At 42.6% G+C, this 23,833-nt stretch overlaps 1 protein-coding gene across 2 annotated transcripts in view; it reads right to left on the bottom strand.

Moving 5' to 3' along the window:
• The window catches only part of ARPC2 (actin related protein 2/3 complex subunit 2), a 35,254-nt gene extending 11,799 nt beyond the window's left edge, over positions 1-23,455 (bottom strand). Inside the window, exons 1-7 of one of the 2 annotated variants that reach the window (XM_061609267.1) lie at positions 23,221-23,455; positions 12,374-12,408; positions 11,642-11,754; positions 6,606-6,651; positions 5,800-5,986; positions 4,357-4,450; positions 1,929-2,055 (exon numbers count right to left, since the gene is read on the bottom strand). In XM_061609267.1, coding sequence (XP_061465251.1) covers positions 1,929-2,055; positions 4,357-4,450; positions 5,800-5,986; positions 6,606-6,651; positions 11,642-11,754; positions 12,374-12,408; positions 23,221-23,294 — 676 coding nt within the window. In that variant the 5' untranslated portion in view covers positions 23,295-23,455. Of the gene's footprint in view, positions 1-1,928; positions 2,056-4,356; positions 4,451-5,799; positions 5,987-6,605; positions 6,652-11,641; positions 11,755-12,373; positions 12,409-23,088; positions 23,140-23,220 lie in introns of those variants that run through there. The other variant, XM_061609268.1, reaches the window with a different exon arrangement.
• Positions 23,456-23,833: the final 378 nt, after the last annotated feature.

Here is a 23,833-nt window from a genome sequence, read left to right as displayed (position 1 = left end):
AGGACCAAAGAATTAATTCTCAATTTAACATACTCTTTCAACAGTGAGGGATAGATTGCAAATACCCCACAACAGAAACCTACAGATTTGCCCAAGTTAGAAGCACATGATGATATTTTGCCTATCATGAGGGAGGCAGACACAACAGCAGGCACATTCATCCCATCATCTTTTGCCTTGAGTCCTTGAGCTAGCTCTGTAAAATACTGAAAGGGGTAGAAATCAGGGTTGAAGAACCCCAAACAAGAAACCAAGTACTCTACTCGACTTCCAGTTTTTTCAGTTTATGGCACATGCAGTCACCATATTTATCTCTACAGCTATATAAGCTGAAAACCCTTTTTTCTTCGTCACAACCTAGTAAAGACTCCAGGTATTTCTTTAATTGATTTAAGATTTTTTTTATCCTACCCTTCATTGTTGCTTATGTTGTTGCTTACCACAGGCTAGCTTCTAATAATATTAAAATTAAAGCAAGGAATAAAATCCAACACATCAAAAATATTAAAAACAGAACCATAAAACTGTAAGAGCAATAGAATTAAAATAAATTCAAACTCAAATAAATTAGCCTGAGGAAACCTAGCACTGAGAAGACTCAAATGTAAGAATCAGACAAGCCTCCCTGGAGGAAAGCATTTTCCATAAACAGGGCACCACAGCTAAGGCAGCTTTCTGCCTAGACACCATCTGCCTAACTTCCAGAGGCAGAGCACCCAAAGGAGGTTACCTCACAGCATAGACATAGGTGTATGTGGGACAAGGCAGTTCTTCTCATACTGGCATCCTGGGTTTACAGGTAAGCACCAGCACTTGCAACTCCAGCCACAACAGGCTGAATAGTACTTCCTGGTTCATCAAATCAGCCACCAACAATACTGCCATTGGGTCTGGATTAAGCTTTAGTTTACTTGCTCATGCCAAATGTATTGATCTCAAACAGCAATTTGGCATGTTACATGGTGCAAATAAGCCACTTGGTGGGCATTTGTTAAAGAGAGAGGTAAAAATGCTTGTAAACAAACCCTATACTGCTAGTGTTATAAGCCAGGACTGACAAGAGACAGTCAAGTGAGCAGATGCATTCCCCCAGCCGCCTTGTCTACTGCCTAACTTGTCTAACTGAAATGCATCCATGGGGTACTGCTCTCCAGTGATCGTCTCTGATGCTAGGAGACTAACTGTTGCTCATCCAGTTAAATAGGACTAGACAGTGCTCTGGAAACATCTTTCAACTGCGCTGCAGAACTAGGGATGTCCAAGATAGTGCCCCAAACAAAACATGCCAGGTACTGCATATCATCCACCACTGCTCTAGATGCAAAAGCCATTTCCAAAGCTCTACTGGCTCCTGAACTATGCAAGCAAAGCTTTACACTGTACAAATTGCACTGTTTGCCAATTAGCTATCAGCTACGTTCAAGGTGCTGATACTGGTGTACAAAGCCTTGCACAGCTTGGGATAGGATATCTATAAGATTGGTTGGGTATATAAATGGTGGGACAATCATTGCGCTCTGCAGGAAAGGGCATCCTGCACACACATCTTATCAGGAGATCTGTTCCACACATATGCAGCAATTGGGCCTTTAGTGTGGTGACACCTACTCTTTGGAATTCCCTCCTGTTACACATCAGACAGGAACCACCACTGTCGTTTTGCCGCCTACTGAAGACCTTTCTCTTTCAATAAGCCAAAGTAGAGATTTTTATCCCAGTTGCTATCTGCATTAGAGTTGAAGTCAATTTTATTTATTCAATTGTTTTAACCAATTTAATATTGAAATTTATTTATATATACTCTTATTGTGGATATCTATTGTGAAATAATAAGGTGCCATTGAGGACTTAACAAGTCAAATAAGATTGTTATGGGAAAATAGTTTTCACCTGGTACACTCACCCAGTTGAGAATAGCACCCACTTACCAAAGGTGATGTATCCAATATTATCTCCTACCGCTGCATCGGTATCTTTTAGCTCCAAGGGAGGCTCCCTGTGGCTGAAAAGCACTTGGGGAGCTGTGTGGCTGGCACGACGACCCTCCTTAAACTCCTGGGATAAGAAAGGATGAAAGATAATATTAATCAGATACTTAAGACACCAGGCATTCCCTCTCTGAGCCTAGGCAACTATTATCTCTCTCTTCTTCCCTACAGACCCTCTTGGGTGTTGAGATCAGCAGAGGGGACCTTCTTAGTAGTTCTGCTACCTTCAGAAGTTCAAGAAATGGTGGCCCGGGAGAAGGCATTCTCTGTGACAGCCCCTAAGTAATGGAATTCCTCACAAGGTGCATCTGGTATCTTTGCTGTACAGTTTTCAGCAAACGTTGAAGACACACTTCTTCACCATGGCCTTGACACTTGATGAGTATGTTTTCAGGACCCATCTTATTCCTGTGATTGTAATCTGTTTTATTTTGAATTTTATTATTGAATTTTAAATTGTTGTAACCCACCCTGGCACCTGCTCATGAATGGCAGGTAACAAATTTTAACAACAGCAGCAGCTACTATAACTTCTGAGCTGCTATCATATCTCATCCTAGAATCGAAATCACTTGGTAATGCCACTTCAACAATTATCCTTTAAAGAAAGGATGTGTGCTTTTTAATACACTGGTTTTAAGAATGATTTAGTGACACAGTCCTGTGTCATTTCTAGGAAACTGTAGCAAAGCCCTAGCATTTTTTCCCTAGCAACTCCATTAGGAATACAAACACAAGGGAAAAGAGCAGTCCATTTGAAGCATGATGTAGAATCTAAGACTAGGCCATGGAAGAACAGTTGAGAACTATTGCCACAAAGAATTACACTTGCTCTTGACTCAGGTGCTTTACAACTGTATTATTCACTGCCAAGATCCATTCCTGTTATCAGCAAACATAACTGATTCAAGAGATGCTTCATTAAAGATAGGGTATTTGAAGCAGCTTAAATAAATGCTGATTAAAAGCTGAATCATAGCTAGCTTAAATGAAACATTAACGAGATACATGTTATCTTGCCTGGGAAATGTTATAATTTAGGAGATAAGGAACCCATTTTGCATTGCTTCCAATGCTCTGAAATGTCTTGGTGCACTAGAATTTGGGTCTATTAAGTTTCAAGATATGCTGCCAATATTTTGATACTATCTACTCTAAACAGGCACAGTGGTTACCATGTGGGTCGCCATAAGTAGGAATGGACTTGAAGGCAGTTCATCATTATCATAGTAACAAACAAGTGTACAGGGTAGGTAGAGGTAAACAGACTAAAATGTTATGCTTTGATAGACCAAGTCATGCAATACATGTACTAGACTCAAGAATAAGGATGTTCAGAACATTTGCTGAATTTACAACTTCAGCATCTAGAACTAAGAAAGATCTAAAGCTTGCAATTTCTTAGGGGAAACTGGATGAGAAAACTGAAATCAATATGGTCTCTATCTCCTAGAAATTAAGTATCTTTAAAACCAATGCAACTTACTTTTGAGTAAATATATTTAAGATATTATGCATGTTGTCCTCCTCCACTGTCCTCAACATGGCCTCTTGCTTTAACTTAGAACACACTCAGGAGTTTGATTAATGAGTTTGTTATGAGAAAAGCAGCTTTTTGGGTTAACGTGAAGTATGTCACTAAATGGAGTAGGGCAAGCAAGCTCCTGTGACTCAGTGACACCCCCCCATCCGTGTGCAACACTAAGCCACAGTTTCATTTTAAACCTTTTGTTGTTGTTAGTTATGTTTAAGTTTACCACCTATAACTCCTGCCAGGGCTCCTTTTCTCTTTCTGCTGCTTGTACATTGGACACACTCCCACGTAACATTAGGCTCCTTTTTTTATAACCAACAAATTCAAGTGACACTTCAAGACCTACCTTTCTACTCTGGCTTTCCCTGACTGTCTCTCCTTTCCCTTGTGTCTTTCATATTTTCTCCCTTATGTACCTAGACTTTACTACACTGTAAGCCTGCAAAGTAAGACCTGTTTACCTTTGAATCATCATAGAATGCCTAGAGCATTTAGGCAATTCATAAGAACAATATAAAGGGGTGGATTTTGGAATTAGATTAGGAGGTACAGTGTCACAGCCGGGAACACAATTCTGATAGTGTAGTTCCATACCCTCATCCCACAGTCCTTTACACTGCAAACCCGTGGGCAGAGTTCTTTGTCTTACACCTAGTGATTTTAGGAGCCTAGCATGATATTCTTACAATAACAAATAGGTTCCCAAAGGCACTACTGATGTCAATCAATCTTACCGGGGGGGGGTCATTTCACAGCTAACAGCACAATGGTACTCCTGGGATGAATGCACCAGTCACACACAACTAGAACCCTATAGAATATGAACGGGAATACCTGCATAAACACCTTTCCAATCACTACATCGTCGTCATCCTTAAATACTGTGCTGAAAACAACTGTGACACGGTCCTTCTTTGATTCAACATACCTAGGAAGGAGGAGACAAGAAGCAGACTGCTTCAGAGTTCTAAATCTTCAGTGCAGAGAACCCAAGGGATAAAAAGGGCAAATCAGTAACTATTCAATATATTATTCAGATATGGAGCTTATTTAAAAACCACAAAAATACAGTATCTTTTTTCCCCATGCCTCTCTTGCTGTCTACCCAAATGTAGGAAAGTTATCAACAAGTCAATGGAGCTGATGGCTTGTGACAAAGATGTGATGACCTTTAAAGCATGAAATATGCAACATCCTTCCCTATACCAAAGGGAGACTGTGTATGTGAGACAGCCATCACATAGAGAGTACTTTATTTCCTATAGCAGAGATCTCTAGCTGACAATTCACTTGCCAGATTGCCAATAGTGACTAACCCTGCCCCACATGCCCAGCATATAGTGCTAGCCCAGAACATTTTACTGCCCGAAGTGGAACCAAAATGGTGACCTGCTCCTCCACTGGAGCCAATACCTTCTTGCTGCATCATTCAGACACAAATTCCTGCTGCAATCTATCCCCTCAACCACTTTATGGTGTTGCCTGAAGGTCACTTTACCCTACTGCATGGCATGACCAGGCCAGCCCTAACAGCACAGAGAACTGTGAACAGCAGAGAACTGGAGGAGAAGAGAGGGTCTTTCTTTGCCTTTATTTTGGGCTTTTGCAGAAGGCAGCAATTTAACACCTGTCTTCTGCAAAAACTGTGTGAGAGAGGGAAGAAAACCACCTTTTCCTTCCCCAGAGCCCTTTGATCATACCTTGGGGAGGAGCTGGTAGCAAACACAAATAATAGCCAGCTGTTGAGCCAAGTCAAAATATGGACCCCCTTCCCCAAACCTTGAAGTATTGTGGAGATTTCCCCAAAACTGCAGGGAAAGCTGATGTACATGAACACCTTGCCACACTATAGAGTACGGTCTAAAGCTGCCTCCATGTAGTAGCTGTTTTGTGTACATTGCCCCACACCTCTGAGAGAGAAATGTTCAAGTCCAATTCCAACCATGAAAACAATGAAGTGGATGAGGGCTCAATTCAACAACATCTTTCATTCCCAAGAATTACTGCACATTCCTTTGAATGACCCCTCTAATGTTTAAGGGACACATGTATATATAAAACTGCACTGTGAAGTTATAAATCAGAGCCTCAGGCACAATTAAATGTCAACACCTATCTATGGGCAAGCACAGTTTTGCTACTGACCAGTCTAAAGGAGCTTCTGGTTGACAAACAGCAGTGCACAGGTGAATACAGAATCCTTTTGAATATCTCTAAACCTCACAGTTTGGAAACAGATTTTAAGATACGGGAGATGGAAGGCCAGTTTATTCTTACATAGTTTCATCATCTCGGTAATGGATGACAGCTCTCTTCTCTCCATCCTTTCCTTCCTCCTGGAACTTGAAATATTTCTCAAAGACTGAGGCAAAGCAATTGCGTTTCAGCATGCCTGCTTGGTGCACGATGGAGTCTTTGGCAGCAGGAAGGTTCTCCAAGTCATACAGCAAAGAGACATTGTAACCTAAAACAGGCAAATAATATAGTACTCACAACTTTCCCCTCCCTTTCATCAGACTTACGTAGATCATTCAGGAGAAAGCAATATAGTGCTGGATCAGTCATTCATAAGTTATTTCTTCCTAACTTGCCATTGGTTGGACATTCAAATTAAGTGCTTGATACATTAAACATGTCTTTCTCCCTCACATGAGGCAATCACTTCTGTTCCTTCTTTCAGACTTGGGGAAAGCAGTTCCAGCCCGTGTTTTGTAACAAATGAGTGGGAAGCAGTACTGTCACAGGTAACCATGGTTTTCCAGAGCTTTTGAATGCTTGTCAATCTCTTTACACAGAACAAAGAATCCCTAACTAGAAGAGCGGAGGCTTGCTTGGGGGTGGATCCAGAATCATAGCTTGAGCTGTTGAGAAATAGAGCTCTGATGTTCTCAGCACTCCATGTGGAACATCGAAGTGTGTGTGTGTGTGTGCGCTTTTTAAAAATAGCACTGTGACAAGGAGATCCCAACTGCGAGCTGGCTTGAAAATGTGGAAAGTATTTTCTCTTTTTGAAAAGCAGGGAATAATTATACTGGAGCTGCAAATTGAACAAGTATCAGGGCACAAATTATGCAGCGGCTTACCAGACTCTGGAGTTACCAAGTAGTTTCCATACACTCTCTTCAACAACTGGGAAAGAGACAGAGGAAAGTGTTGTGAGCTTCAATGTGCCTTCCTATGTGGTCTCTTCAGCATTTTTCCTGTATTTCACTAGCGCAATGCTTTTATAAGCCTGAACCCTTGTTCTAGTCACTCCTGATGTTCAGAGTAGTTATCCAGGTGCCCCCCCATTTTTTTCCCCAACCACCTCAAGTTGCAATTCCCAAGGCAGAGGTATTATAGAATCTAGGTAAATACACTACATGGTGAAGTCCAAGATCACCAACTTTGTACCTTCTCAGCTGGGGAACTTATTTCAATGCTGCTCAGTTCAGGGTAGAACATCTCAGCCTAATGTACTTGAAATAGTGGCTTGATTGTTAGCATTCTTTCTAAAAATTCCCCTGCCATTGCAGGAAGCTGGGAGAGGAAGCTCGTTAGTGAGCACTTAAACCAAACAGACCTATAATGAATCAATTGCAATAGTACCTGTAACAGTGACTCCAATTACACTATTTTAATACAAGCGGCAAGGAGCAAATTAATATACTTAAAACTATGCATTTAAATTTAGCATTTCCTACACTCGGTGTCCTGGGAAGACAATATTTTATTCATTCATTCATTCGATTTATATCCCGCCCTTCCTCCCAGCAGGAGCCCAGGGCGGCTCTTCCATCCTGGTTGATAGAATCTAGATTTAAAGGTTATTCCAGGATAATACCAAATAATTCTATGGTGTTTCAGCCATACATACCCATGCTCACTATCTTGGGGATCATTCAGAGTGATTTGTTTTCATTCAGATGGAACCATCCAGAGTCTTTTCCCCCCCTACTGAGCTATGAATTTCGCAGGAACATAGGAAGCTACCTTATACCAAGTCAGACCATTGGCTCATCTGGTTCAATATTGTCTACACTGACCCGCAGCAGCTCTTCAGGGTTTCAAGCAGGAATCTCTCCCACCCCTACCTGGAGATCCTGGCGACTGCACTTGAGACCTTTGGCATACAAGGCAGATGCACTGAGCTACACCCCTTCCCCTAATTTCAACCTTCTCTACTTCATACATTTAACAAGCCTGTTACTGGTGATGCTTTAATTTGGGAAGAAAGAGCAAAGGGTGGTATTCAACGCTAGTAGTATTCAGAGTAGACCCACTGAAGTTAACATGACTAATTTAGATTCATTAATTTCAGTGGGTCTACTGAGTAGTGAATACTACCCAATGTCACAAGATATTCTGTTAGAGGTTATGGATTCACATAGAAAAACAAGAGGCTGGAGACAATTGAATCCCATACATAGGCTTTCCAAAAGCCATAAAGCAGCCTTTCCCAACCTTTGGGTCCCCAGATGTTGCTGGACTACAGTTCCCTCACTCCTGACCATTTGTCATGCTGGCTGCGGCTGATGTAGTGCAACAACATCTGGGGACCCAAAGGTTGGGAAAGGCTGCCATAAAGGATGGTAGCACTTTGATCCCAGGCTGGATCTTGGTGGAATATATACTAGACTTTAACATCTTGTCTAAGATCCAATTACTGAAAAGTGCTTTACTGTCAACAGAGTACACATAGAGAATTTTTTATTTGTTCCAACCACATCATTACATACACAAGGAGTACCTATGTATTGTACGCTGACTGGAATTTCAGTCTTTTCAAAACACCTGAACAGCAGCTTTACTACTGAGTTAGTTCAAATGTGAGCACAACCACTCAGCTGCGTACTTCAGTGACCTAGCAAAGGCACACTTGTATTGACATTGAGAAGATCCAGACAGCTTATGAGCAAAGTAGATTGGGAACAGAACTGCACAAGAATTGCCACCACAGCTTACAAAGATAGGGTTTAGTGAAGCCTTCATCATAATGCTACTGACAGAAAGCTCAGATCTCTGGCACAAATTAGACCCCATTCACACTTATTTGTAACCGCATGAGAAGATGCTATGGAGAAGTGTCTCCCACACTACCAGCAGTGTAAATGAATGTTTTCCATGCAGCAGGATTTTTGAAAGCCATAAATACCACTTCAGAGATAGCTGCTACAAAAGAAAAGGGCAAGCTTTTGAGATAGTGTGTCATATTGGCCTCCTTCACAGAGCTCATGCATTTCCTCAGTTCCTGCTGCAGATACTGCCAGTTGTTTGACTCAGTTGCAAAACTTCTAATTTTTTGTGGCAAGAAAATACCAGGCATACTCTTCCCTCTCTACAGGGAGAAAGTGAAGTGGACTGGGAGTGAACTGGAGTGTGTCCTGTTTATTTGGATCAGTTTCTTAACTCTCTCAATCTGTCCTCAGAATGACTAAAGCTCCCATTCTTTCACAGAATCAGATACTGCATTCAAACAAGTATGGTAAAACCTAAGACTTTTACTGGGTTACGAGTTCTTCATGGAAAGTAACAAATCGATAGGTGCTGCAAAACTGATCTCATTTTAAGACTTTCCTGTCTCCTCCACCCCTGTAGAGGCATCAGGCCAACATGATCTAATAAAGATTTACAAAGTCCATTGTTAAGGTAACCCTTTAATAAACTGTTCATTGCCAATATTGTTTCCTTCTGCTTAACACAAGACTGGCCTTACACACTATATGGCCTGGAGAGACTTCCTTTCACACAATTTCCCTTTCCTCAATTCCTCTTTGCATTCTACCTTCGATAGTCATTCTGTTGGGCCAGAAAATACTAGGTCTAGTATTGCAGCTGCAATACAAACAGTACATTTACCAGGTCAATTCCACCAAATGCTCTCAAGCCAGCCAGACTGGGGCCAAGCTGCTGGTGTTCTGGACAACCATAAGAATGTAAGAAGAGCCTGCTGGATCACAGCAATGGCCCATATAGTCCAGCATCCTGCTCCCATAGCCAGCCAGATGCTTATGAGAAGCCCACAAGCAGGACCTGAGTGTGCAAGAGCATTCTCCCCTCCTGTGGTTTCTGTCAACAGGTATTCAGAAGCATACTGCCTCCGACCATGGAGAGAGAGAATAGTCATCAGGGCTAGTAGTCATTGTAATGTTAAATGGCAGGGGGGGGGAGAATGAAAGTTGCTCTGGAGGGAGTGAGACAGTAACACTGGCAATATCCCAGTCAACCCTGGGACAGTAGCAGCATGGGGGTTCTTCAGGCCTTAGCTGCTCCACATGTCTTTAGAGGAGTTCATTGACAGTTCCATGAACTGTCTCCATTCATCTGATGCAGCTCTAGTTTCTCTCCACCTTTTATTGTTCATGGCCAGAACGTCAGACTTAACTAGACACTATAAGCAAGAGCACATTTGTAAATGCTCATGGCCACTTTGTTTATGGAAATCAGCTTTGAACAAAGAAACTGATTTCATAGACTGCTTCCTTTTCCTATCCTTTGGTTTTCTGTTTCAACTCAAGTCCTCTATAAGGAATCCACCCACCCACCTACCCAGCAGGGTTCCAGCAAACTTGCAAAGCTAAACATGCATATGGATCCAAAAACATACACATAGGTAGATGGGAGATATAGAAGAAATATCAGGCAGGGAGAGAATTAAATCACCACCCCGACATGCTTTTCTGCTCAGAAACAAAGCTACTTTTCCTTGAATAAAGCAGCCATCAGGGTTTAAAAACATGTGTTTTAAAAATTTCCAAGTTTTTTTTAAGTCCGTGCCTCTTTTCAAATGCCACTGTATACAATTCAAATAATCTTATAAATTGTTTCCTTAGTTTTCTGCATATGCCCCACACCAACTGCAGCATCTGCTCTTGCTAAGCAATGCAGCATAAACCCCCGTTTAGTTATGCAACATCTGAAACCCATTTCAGGAACTGAGTCACACTTTCTGCTGAGAGATTCAACCACAAGCATTGAGAAGCCTGTTCATTCTACCATAAATGGCTCGCTGACTTTCTGAGACTTTCTGCTCAACATGAACCAAACTTGCCACTTCACACATCAACTACCGAAGCAGAGAGAGCCCTTGCAGCCTGCAAATAGATCCAAGCAGACCTAGAGAGATCCTGCTTCGAAAGGGCTGCTAGAGCAGATGTAGCAGCTTCCACAGTGATTCTCCCTAACAAGCTCCCCAGGTGTCAATGGCACAGCCCAGGGTGGCTAACTCCAACCTCCCTGCTACCTAGAGCACTGTCATTAAAAGGTGCTCTAGGTAGCGGGGAGATTGGAGTTAGCCACCCTGGTCTTTTTACCTTACTGACAGGACCAGAGGTTCGTTAACTGGAACTGAGATAATGCTAGATGCTCTACTATCTCTAGGAGTATGAGCATAATGTGTTTCTTGACTCTACAGTAAAGAGTTTCAAGTACAGAAAAGAATTAACTGGCTAGGAAGTGGTTGCTTAGGTGGAATGCAACAAAACTAGAAAGTAGTCCATCAACAATGAAATAACTGGCTGCCAAGCCAGTGATGGAGAATGGGATGGAGAATGAGCAAGACACTATTAGTAGTTTATAATGAAGCCTACTATCCAAATACAGGTAAACACAGCTTTATTATAACACAAACTGAGCCAGCAGTCAAAATCACCAGCATATCAATCTCTAAAGTGTTGACAGAAAAGAAATATTTAACTATGGAGGACTGAGACCAAGTATGCCTTCCTTGGAAAAGAGTTCCTCAGTTGCACGTGATCATGGACATGTGCTGCCCCAAGTATAAACTGTTCTCACAACAGGAGTGTTGAGAGACCCGAAGATCGTTGCAGTTCATGAAGACAAAAGTTATAAGGCAAGGAAGTGTTCTGAGATACGATGAGCCTAAAAAAGTTTGGGCTAAGCAAGCCAAACCAGCATGTTGAATTGTGCCCAAAACAAACCAGCATATTGAATTATGTCTAAAACATCTTTGCCCAGTGATAGTGTTTAGCAGCTCACCATAGATAACGAACTGGCAATGCCTAGTTTTATTAATTCAATTAAAGATGATCAAATACCACTGAAGAGTTAGTCAAGACAGATACACAGAGGCCATGAACAAAGTAGCAGGATGACGACTATAGAATATATCCGTTCTCACCTCATCAGCACCATGTTCCTGGAGCTCTTTGTAGAACTTTAGAGAAATACTGACCATAACCTTTGTTTTATCACCATTAGGGTTGGAAATATGGTAAAGAACTCCATCGAAGTCTAGGAAGGAAACATTTGAGAGATGAGAAGTTCTTGCATATTTTTCAACCTAGCTACAACTTCAACAGGATGAGCAGCAGACACTTCAGCATGAGATGACATTAACATCCCAGGGGGCAAAGCTTCATTTATGCATGCACAATCAATAAAAGGGGCACAGTGCTCACAACCCCGGCAATGCAATGGGGATTTAAATTTTTTATACATATTTGTATATCATTACTTCATTTTTGAAAAATGTCAAAGTGGTTTACAACAAATAAAAAACCATACAGTAAAAACAAAAGTCAACTATTATAAAAAGACATCTTCTTAATTGCCTGCATAAGCCTGGCAGAACAGAAAGTTTTCAGCAGGCATTTAAAAGTTTAAATAGAAGGCGCCTGATAAATCTATGTTGGAAGAGCATTCCAGAGGACTACTGGGCCAATGACACTAAAGGCTTGCTTTCATGTCATTGTTAAATGAGCCTCTCCAACTCGGAATGACCAAGGCCATTCTTACAGATGATGTCAGTGATCGAGCTAGAATGTAAGGGTTCAGGAGGTCCCTAAGATATCCTGATTGCATTTTTACTACCAGTTCTTTATCACAAGGAATTTTATACAATGAAACATACCTGCAAATGTTACTTCTACAGCCTCAGGCTTGTTTCTGGAAAAACACATACATAAAAAACAGCAGTCAGAATAAGATGAGGCCTTTGCAAAAATTTACAGGAATTGAGGGACACTTAATCACAAAAAGTTGAATGCCAGTTTTTGATCCGTATGCTTTCTAGCATATCTGCAGCTATTTTGCAAATAGAATTTGCAATGCATTAGCTATGCCACTGGGCTTAATACAGAGAATCCCTAACAGCCTCAGACACCCAAGGGATCAGGATTATAAATATAACCCTGGCCCATACATATTGCTTTCTTAAAGTAAACAAGTCTCCAAAACTTCTCTCCTTCCTTTGTATGCTATAGGATAACAATTGATATTGCTAGTATTTTACTGGCTACAGAACAGGCACATGCCACTGTAAAAGGTTCCTAACTGAAGCTGAAACTGATTTGTACTATATTCCATATCAAGTACTTTTATCTACTGCATCAGCAATCTTGGTGGGATGTACCTCAACAGGTTACTAGAAAATGTAAAGCAAGTAAGTCTCTTGGCCCAGAAAATCTAACCTTACTTGGCCCACAGACTTGGCTCATAAAGCCTCCCTCTTCATAATAGGCATTGACTGATCCAGTGGTATCACTGATGAAGTATTCCTCTTGTCATCGCATCTCATTTCTGATTGACTGACCTGACGTTCAGCGCCTCGCCATGTTTGTTGTTGGGTCTGAGCTGTAATAACTTCCAAGCAAACTAGTTGAATTTTAGTTTTTATGCAAAAGTATGACCAACCTTGTGGTCAAGGAAGCCTCTTTTGTGTCAACTCTTCCCCACCCCAAAGAAGGACTGTTGAAACTAGCTTTTATTCAGGTTGAATAAAGCTGTCTAGTGCTCATGAAGAACCACAAGCAACTGGAAAAAAACTTTTTTGTTGTAGCAAAAGACAAATAGTTTCCGAACTATATCTTTTGATTCAGTATTGTATGCATGGTTGAACTTGACACCCAGAATTTTAACTTCAAGCTTTTGCCTTCTTGCTAGGCTCAAGTGAAAAATTGCTAAAATTCTTAAGCTGTGTCTATATACAGCACTAAATGAGTAAATAATCAATACCACAGACATATTTCATGCCTCTTTTTGTTGACGACCTCCTCTTGATTCATGTCAATAGAGCCATGTTACTTTTTAACACTTTTGAGAAGATTAAGATACTACAGAAAGCTCCAGACCAGCCTTTGACAACCTAGTGCCCTCCAGATATTGTGGATTACAATTTTCATCTTCCCCAACCACTGGCCAGTTGTACTCCAAAACATCTGGAGGGCACTAGGTTGGGGAAGTTTGCTCTAGATAGTTATCAGAGTTAGATATGGGGCACAAAAGAGAACCAAGCAGAATAAATGGAAATATGGTTTCTTATATCTGAAATTATTTCCAGTTACTTACAGACTGCTCTTAAATTTTATATACCATCTGGAGTTTAAAAGACTACAGTCCTACTATATCAGCTTTCATGGAACTACCCCAATGTAAGCAACTTGAGCTTCACAATTTAGGCTGCAATCCTAACCCCATTTACTTGGGAATAACCCCACTGAATTATCTTGAGTAGGGAGCAGTTTTCATATGCTCTCAAATTAATCTCTGTTTGTTATCAACACAAGCTAGAAGATGGATTTAATTTACAAGCACAAGTCGTCGTCATCACACAGCTAAGTATGACTGGCAGACTGGGATTGAGGTAGCAAGAGCATTTTACTAGCTAGGAGCAGAAGGCAACGAGACAGGCAGGCTCCCCACCCACACACTGAAGTTCTCAAGCAGGAAAAAGAAAGCAACCATCTTTTGTATGCTCACCAAATTCATTCCCAATGCAGATATTATGGGAACATAAAACACAGCCATGCAGACAATTAAAGCAGCAAAACAATTCACCTCCAAGCATTCTAAAACTCCTTTCTGAAATCAGTCAGCTCAGATTTTGTGACCACCAACATGGAATACAGAAGGCAAATTATTTTCCTAAACATCCATTTAACGGTTCTTGCTTTAGTGACATGAACACACACTGCCCACACAATTTTAAATTGGCAACTCAACCAGTATTCTCACCCCACCTGCCCAGCGTTTGCACTATACTATTTGATCTGCAGGTGGGACAGAAGAATGGCTCAAAAGGGATTTGTCATTCGTGCAGTTCTCTGGTGCTTCCTTCAAGCTGCTTCCCCAGTGAGAAAGATCTCACTTTCACCTCTCTGTCAACCCTTCCATCCTGCCATATTGGGTGGTGCAGAGATGCTGGATGAGGCGGAAGCTTTGCTTTGGAGGAACGATGGGATGTACATTTAACAAATGTTCCATTGCCCTCCAACTGTGGAGTGATTCTTCTGATGCAGAGTTCCCCATTGTGCCTATCAAAAGTGCAGGCAGGTGGAAGTACCAGCAGGATTTTCACCCACAACAGCCTGCAAAAAAACCCCCAAAACAGGGCATTAGGGGGCAGGGAGGGGCTAAGCCAGCCCAGAATCCACTGGATCTTAAGCCAGCTCCACTCACATTAGTTAATAGCATTGGGCCTGGTAGCTGTACCAGCTCCAGACCAAAGTAGTGCAGAGCACGATTTTGTCTGCCCCATATTCTATGTGGCAGGACTGAGGATATGGCTATGATGCTCCATCACACCCCATGACCAGCTGGGATTAAGAGCTCAGATTGCTCTGTTATTTTCTAAACATACATCTCAACTCATTATCAGCTGTTAGAAGCTATCACTATTATAATCATGATTCTTCTTCCATTACAAAGGGTGAAATACCCCATGCCTTTGGGACTTTTTGTACCTGTATTTGAAATCAAATAACAAATTGAATCAATTTGGTACTTTTAGGACAGTTTACCATTTTCTTTCCAGTGTATCTTTGGTTACTGTTCTCCCTTAAGACAGGGTGGGGAACCTCCAGCTCATGAGCCAACCTTGGCTTGCCAGGGGATCCAGTTTGCCCACGAGGCCATTTTCCACAAACCATGGCCACCTGTCAATCAGCTGACATCACTCGTGACCTCAGCTGATGGGCTGGAGGGCAGGGTTCAATTCTGACTTAGCTGCACAAATAGGCGCTTGTAGTGAGAACAGGATTTAGCCCCCTGCTTGTCAGCTGATGAGTGGGGGCTAAATCCTGCTCAGTTTGGCTGTGCATGCCTATTTCCTACTGGCAACAAGCTCGTACAGCCAAGGGAAACAGAAAGAGGTACCTTTTGTGAGCATTGGCAGAGCATGGGAGAAGTCCCCTCCATTGCTTTTGCTTGCAAAATGCCCCTTTCTTTCTCCCCTCCCTGTCACCTGATGGTGAGTGAAAAAAGAAAATGCCTTTTGCAAGCATCACCAGAGCACAGGAGAAGTCCCGCTCGCTGCCAATGCTTTCTTTCTCTGCTCCCCATTACTATCGCAATCCACACGCAAGGGATTTTGACAGGTGGGTGGGACACCCTGTCTATCATTCATGTAACATGATGATGTCACAAAAGGTTCTCCATCCGTCTGAAGATGTTACTGCTTAAAGCTGCTGGATACAGAACTGGACTTCCTCAATGCATCTCGAAAAGGACAGGTTAGAACTGCTAAGTACTTGCTACTACATGGCTTAATATAAAGCTAGCGGGCTGGAAAAACCTTTAATGAACAAAGTGCAGCTCTGAGATCTTGATGCTACTAATGGGCTGCTGAGTATGCCTACAGTTTCCAGGATTTCTCATTATTATTTTTTCTATTATTATTATTAAATTATAACCTGCATACTTCTGGCAAGACCCCAAGATCCAGGCTGAGAAACCATGAGCAGGCATATGCATTGTGGTGGCCCCTAAACATAGCATGGAAGTCTGGAGTGAATGATCAAAAGTTCACAGCCCTAAGGCCAGGGACTAATAACATCAGACAATAATGTCATTTGTCAGCAAGTACCACTAATGCCACAAATATAAGATCCATAGCTTTTAATTTTGGTATACAATTAGCTTTACTCCACTGGTAACACATGAAATCATTTGCTACTCCTGATGGCTTCCTTCCCAATCCAAATGAGTAGCCAGATTTATCTTTAAACTTACAAAGAATTGCATTCTGCTACACTGATTATTCTGCACCAAGCAGCAAACAAAAAAGGCTCACAAACCAAAAATACCACCCAGCAGCTAGCCCCCTGCCTGTAACAGATTCTAAATGCAAGACAGACCTGTTTTTGACAAGCTCATCTGAATTTGGAGGCTAAAAAAGGGCAATGATTTCAGCCAGAGGCAGCTGTCTGTTTTCTCCATTAACATTAATGGGCACTGAGTTCAGGCCATACAAATCCTCCTGAATCCAATTCCAAGGACATCTACCCTAATGCTAGCGATGACAATTGGTTTTGGCCCATCTAATCTGTTCTTGCAGGCCTCTGTCTCCCTCTGCCTAATGATAGTTGTATATCATTTCAAGTTGCTGTACTTTTTGAACTCCTAATTAGATACCAATGATAACAGAATGGTAGCAAGTATGGATCTAAGCCAGCACATGCTTAAAACCAACGTCAAATCCCCATCTGACAGCATTTCCTCAATTTTCGCTCGGACACAAGCCAAATGCCTCAGACTAACAGTAAATTAATAAAATGAGAAGAGAGATAATTATGTATCTTGTGCAGAACTTGCTTCTCATCTGCTACATTAGACAGAACTGGGGGCCAAGGCACACAGGGGAAAGGAAGCCTAATTAGGAGATCAGTTCACAATTAATGCCTGGTCTGAATAGTAAAGGAAATTGAGGACTTCAGACCAATTTCATCTCCCATTTCTGTAGGACAAACAAAAATCCATTTGAAAGATTATACCCTGGACTGCACATGGGATCAATTCGTATGCCACAGAGTCTACACAGCTTTGGGGAATTGATGGACAGGATGTACTAATATAGATTATGGTGGAATCTGGTAAGAGCACTGTGCCAAAAATAAACATTAGAACAGGAAATTACCACATTTCAAGCATTTAGTTAAACTGTCCTACTGTCATGCATTCACAACCACAAACTTGAGCTATACCTCATTTAAAATCCTTACACCGTGCTGAAAACATGTGGGACATGGACTTGAGGAGATATGGAACTGCCAGGTCCAGATGTTGCAATCCTGAGCGTAATTACTTGTACAAAAAGTCCCACTGAAATCAGTGGAATTTCCATTCAAGTAAAAATGTTTGCATTCAGAATGATAAACATACTAGTTCTGATAAAGTATCTGCATCAGCATAAGGAAAAGATCAACTGGTATGTCATCTTGTCATGGTGCTAGGTCCGCTGCTCCAAACACTATATTTTTCAGGAGAAGGGCAAAATACAAATTTGCTTTAAACAGTCTATTTGAAGTCCAACTTTTCCACTGCAGTACCTCCCTTCTTCAGCCAGTCTAGTATGTCTATTTATTCTTTATTACACTACCTCAGATAAAAGGCATGAGAGAAGCAGGATTAAAGTGAACGGGGTACATAACTTTGGCGTCACCTGACTTGAAGTGGATACCAAGGGCAGCTGCACATGTTGGATTTTCCAATATACAATCTGTGCAAAAAAGTAGTATGTGAACTGACTGCAGAAACATTCATTTTGCTGACATTCTGCTGTGGTGTGTGGTATTCCATAACAACAAGGTGGTGGTGATGGTGAACACTAGCTAGCATTAAGAAACTATGGCCTGAAAAAAAATCTACATACAGTAGGGCCCCACTCATACGGCAGGTTCCATTCCAGGCCCCCGCCTAAAAGCGAAAACCACCGGAAAGTGGGGCCCTACTCAGCTGTAGCGCACGATCAGCTGTAGCGCACGATCAGCTGTAGCGCACGATCAGCTGTAGCGCACGATCAGCTGTAGCGCACGATCAGCTGTAGCGCACGATCAGCTGTAGCGCACGATCAGCTGTAGCGCACGATCAGCTGTAGCGCACGATCAGCTGTAGCGCACGATCAGCTGTAGCGCACGATCAGCTGTAGTGCGGGGAGCTCACACACTCCAGCTGAGCCCTGTCAGCTGTAGTGCGGTGGTTGGAGCTCCCCACACTACAGATGATCAACCCGCTGGCAGCGCTGTATTAGCAGAACACCGACAAGCGGGGCGCCGACAAGCGGGGCCCTACTGTATGGATACTTCAGAAACATTTTCTATAACAGATGTATGGACTAATCAATTATGTCCTCCAAGTCCACCAGGTGGCAACTGATCAGAGGCTGCTACATACTGGTAATAGACAAACATAACTGAATAGTCAATAAGGAACCCCATGATTATTGATGTTGATTTTTGTTCCAAGCTGGTCAAAGTAATTGAGAATTTAGATCCAAATAAAACCCCATTCTACCAGGTGTACAGAACCTTTAAAGCAGAATAAAAAGTATGCCTAAAACAGCTTTCCAGATTACTATGAATCATCAAGAGCTACAAATCTAAACTAAAGTTTTTCTGTCTGCCACTTCATGTCCATCATAATCTGGGAAGTCGTGACAAATATCCTATATAGAAACACTAAAAACAAAAGACAGAACAGTTAAAGCAACCAAAAAGTGTGACTTAGCACAGCATAAGCTGTGTGGGCATAATCCTCACAGATCAATACACCCACCAACACTGATAGCAGGGAATTCATAGCAGTCTGGGCTGCTCCAAAGAGATTTGTTTTAAAAAGACCAACACACATAACTTGACGTTCCATAACACCCGTGGGCAAAGCCAAGTAAGTGTTTTCACCAATATGCAGGTATACAATGAAAGAAACAAGATCTAAAAGATGGTGCAAAAGCCAGATCCTTCCTGGAAATATCTTGTGCTCTATTCTATAAAATATTACATAGACTAATATTCCAGTTTAAGTGTGGTGTGTAAATATGTTCAAACTGACGACACACGATATTCAACTAGGGGCAATATGCATGCAAAAGCATACTTCAGTGAGCCTCTCCCTAGCTGAAAAGGATGTGTGTAAACAGAAACTGGCTGCATACACACTATACATTTAAAGCACAAAGATTCTTAGGAACTATAATTTACCTCCCTGAGACCTACAATTCCCAGCAAATTACAGTTCCTTGAGAAACTACAATTCCCAGGATTCTTTTTTTGGGGGGGGGTGCGCTTTAAATGTATGGTGTGCACGTAGCCACTATGTGTACAATTCCCTACTCTAATCCAACAGCACATATAACTCTTAAAAAAAGGATCTCCACCAATAATCTAGCCTTGCAGTTAAGCAGTAGCCTTGTAGCCATAGGCAAGAAGGAATTCTATGGAGGTAAGTGAGTTGGCTGGTGGAGAAGAGATGGAGGGCTCTGTCCCGCCTTTGCCCCCAGCATAGAAACACAGGAGGAACAAACCTCTGCACCTCCTTTTCTGGCAGCCACAGCAAGCTGGTAAATTCTTCTGTAAGCTTTTTAACTTTTGTGGATATATTTACAATGCTACTATAATTTGTTCAAGAGGGAGCATGGAAAAGATTGGATCCACTCTCCCTGCTCCGACTTCCTGAAATAGATCACCAGAATTTTAATTTTTAATAAAGTTGTATGCAGTTTGGTGTATCACTGCCCTCATGTTATTAATCTGACTGTAATACCTTAATTTATCCAACATTCTCTAAAACAGGATTTGCTGTTCCATCAAATGAACTACCATAGGCTGACCCAGTTCAAACAAAACCAAATGACAGAAGTGAGAAACAAGCTCCCTAATGTACGCCTAGTATCCTAACCATTAGATTTCACTGTTTCTAATGCATTTAAGTGTGGAAATGGAAATGGACTGCCTTCAAGTTGATTCTGAGTTATGGCGACCCTATGAATAGGGTTTTCATGGTAAGCAGTATTCAGAAATGGTTTACCATTGCCTTCCTCTGAGGCTAAGAGGCAGTGACTGGCCCAAAGTCACCCATTGAGCTTCATGGCTATGTGGGGATTCGAACCCTGGTCTCCCAGGTTGTAGTCCAACACTCTAACCACTACACCACACTGGCTCTCGCATTTAAGTATGCTTACTATTAAATACAGCACAAGTACCTGTTACCTCTCTGTTTATGCTTGTCATGTTGCAACTGAAAGACATGTCTTAAAAATTCAAGGAGAGAGAATCAAATACAATATGCTCCTTCAGATTAAACATTGATAGATTAATTGCCTGTTTCAAAGGAGCAGCACTCCAAATTGTGGGGTTGACGAGTATTTCTCAAATGTATAAATGCAGGGAGAAAAAGCTCTCTGCACACCCATTGTGTATACTAAGAGATGACTCAGCTTGAAACAAATAGTTTAGCACTCACTTGAGACCTTTGTCTTCGTTTTGAGCTTGTCTGGACATGGAAGACATGAGCTTAAAATGCAGAAGCTTCAACTTCCTCTCTTCTGATACACCTAAAATGCTAATCATACCACAGTTCTAGAGAAGCCTTTTTGTTATTTTCCCTGATGCATAAGCAAATCAATTGGATAGCACTGCAAGGGTCACTTAGGCTGCAATCCTAAGCCTACACCACCAGCAGCAGGGTTTGAAGGAGTGTTGCAGCCAGTGCAGCATCCACAGCTCACACTGGCCAAAATGCCTTAGGTTGATGCAGTAAAGAGGCACAAACTGGACCCGCTGCCATCATGTGACAGCAGCAGGGCAGATCCTGTGTCAGCTCAGTCCCTCTCCTACCTCAGAATTTCCTGTTTTGGGTTTGCTACTAGCAATAGCTTCTGCCTGCCTGCCATTTGACTAGGCACATTAGAGTGCTTTCACTGCCAGGGCTCCCCAAAGAGTCGAGACACAACTGCTGCAAGTTGCATGTTAATTCATATTATGCAATCTAATGCAGCATCAAGGCTAAAATTCTGCATATCTACAACTGTGAAATGTCCCATGATAAGAAACACCACAAGATGATGCATTGTATGAGAGTGTTGAACTTATGAACACTTAGATCAGCAAGTATGGTTAGTGCTGCTGCTTGCAAGTATAAAACTAGTTTGTAATGCCTAATTGCTCCCCAGGTGTCTTCACACAATTCTACCATGGGGTATCATGTTGTAGTGAGCAAATAAGGCCTACGCAAAAGCGATTACTGGAGTTAAGAGGCTGAACCTGGCCAAATGCTGCACATTCAGCTACATTTACTGCATTACAGAAGTCACACACACACACACTTAAAAGCTCTGACAGGAAATGCTCCTCAGTGTACTGTAATAGCCTTGGGCAAACAGAGAGTATTTTTTGTGCGATCAACATGTACACCACAATGTGCTATTAATTTTGTATCTTTTTTCTCCAAATGCAGCCCTCTCAAGGTTATCAGCAAAAATAATATAGTGTATGATGCTGCTGTCAGACTACCAGATGTCAGCATACCAGGAGACAAAGCACTTGCATTAAGCACAAACATGTGACCCAAATTGTATAAAGCTAAATGGTTTCTATATTTACTGTGCAGAGGGTAAGCAGAAGATGGTCTGCTGGACACTGCAGTCTACCTATCATCTGCTATTTTCTAGGATCCTTACAAAGAATGCTGAAGTAGGTTGTCCTGAAAGGCAGTTTTGTTATTAAGGAGACATATTCACTTAACACAGATTAGTCACAACGTGTCAGCTACCTTGGAACTAAACTGTGATCATGAGACAAATTTTTCCAGTATTAAGTATCTCAAAAAAGCTCTTACAACAATATAGGAACATAGGAAACTGCCTTACGTTGAGCTACACCATTGGCCCATCTTGCTCAGTAATGTCTATACTGACTGGCAGAGGCTCTCCAGGGTTTCACACAGGAGTCCCTGCTATTCTCTCCTGGAGATCCTGGGGACTGAATATCGGACCTCCTACCACTATAACATAAAACAGCCCACATAAGCTATAGTAAAAGCTGGATACACCCACATCCTCCAACAACAGGGACGGTAAAATCTAGATTCACTAACACTGTGTCCAGGACACATACACAGCAGAAAAATATCCTGCAGGCTCATATAATGATGTATCCAGCCAAGCCTGAAAAACCCTCAAATGGGGATACCATAACCTCCTCTGATGTTTTCTTAACCTATTAAGAAACACTTGGCTACTCAGCCACTTTGTCACATATATCTAAAATGTGCACTGTATGTACAAGCTAAGAAACACACCCTGATTTAAAACAAGGCTGAGCAAGTCAGCTGCCAGGGAAAACGGCACTTCCTGGTGAGCATGGGGAAGTGGAAGCATGCGGTGTGATCTGTCTAGAGTCTGTTATGCTGCAATTGATTCAAAGGCTGTTTATTACAAAAAGGCCACCACCGATTGAATCCACCCCCTGAGTAAGTGGACACCCTTTCCCTTTAGGAACACCACCACCAAGCACCAATGCACCGACTCATAGCTACAGGCGTTTTGACAGATAGGGGGAGGGGAGGGGAGCACCGATACAAAACGCTCCCGCACGGGGACGATGGTCCACCTTAATGAGTCAGTTTTATTTAGAGGCTGAAGAAGGGAGCTCACTGAGTGTGAACCGGAGCCCTCGTCAGGGCCATTCGGCTGCCGCCCAAAGGAAGTTGAAGTCTCTGCCCTCAGTTAAGGGGGGGGGACTCCACTCTGGCAGATAGCAAAAAAATAATTGGGAGACAGCAGGATAATGTATACTAGGGGGAAGGGAAGGTAGGCCTAGAATCCCCACCCTGCCTTTAGGGAGCCTTGCCTACTTCTTCCCACTCTCTCCCGCTCCGTCAGTGGGGAGGCAGCCCGTGGGGCCGGTGGGGCTAACGACCCCGTGTCGTTTCCCGTCGCCCTCCTCCGCCTTCTCCACTGCCTCTGCCACTCCCACTCTCTCTCACCCGGCGGCCGCGCCCTCGAACTTGAGCGCCAGTGTCTCCTCAATGATGCGGTTGTTGACCTCCAGCAGGATCATGGCGACGACTGCGGGCGGGACGAGGTGAGGAGGGGTACGGAAGCCGGGTGGGGAAGGAGGAGGCAAGGGGAACAGGGGAGGGGAAAATAAAACCACCTAGCTGAGAAGCGCGCCGCACCGGGGACCCGCCCGACTCCAGCCGCTTCCGCCACAGGGGCCCCACCCACCTTCGCCGGGCAAGCACTGTGTGTCACTTCCGGGCTTGGGGAGAAGGGAGAGCGCATGCGCTTCTTAACTTCCAACCAGAGACTTGCGTAGGAAATTTGCGGAAGCTGTGTAGCAGCTTAGTAATGTTCTCGCCCTTAGCGCTGTTCTTTCCTATGCTGGATCGCGCGTGCATGTTGTTTAGTAGTGGGCCTGCTGCGAATTATGAAGGCTGCAGTCCCAGAGGCCCTCGTCTCCTGCAGCTTCGCAGGTGCCACCAGATGTGCTATACCGCCTGATCTCAGAAGCACGTGCGCATCCTTCTGACATTCTGCTGAGCCGATCTACGTACCTGGATAGCCCAGCCACCTAGAGTCAGTGTGGTATACTGTAGT

The sequence above is a fragment of the Rhineura floridana genome, chromosome 2, assembly GCF_030035675.1.
Source record: "Rhineura floridana isolate rRhiFlo1 chromosome 2, rRhiFlo1.hap2, whole genome shotgun sequence".
NCBI classification, from domain to species: Eukaryota; Metazoa; Chordata; class Lepidosauria; order Squamata; family Rhineuridae; genus Rhineura; species Rhineura floridana.
The sequence above is the reverse complement of the archived record's forward strand: the minus strand, read 5'-3'. Positions and strand labels throughout refer to the sequence as shown.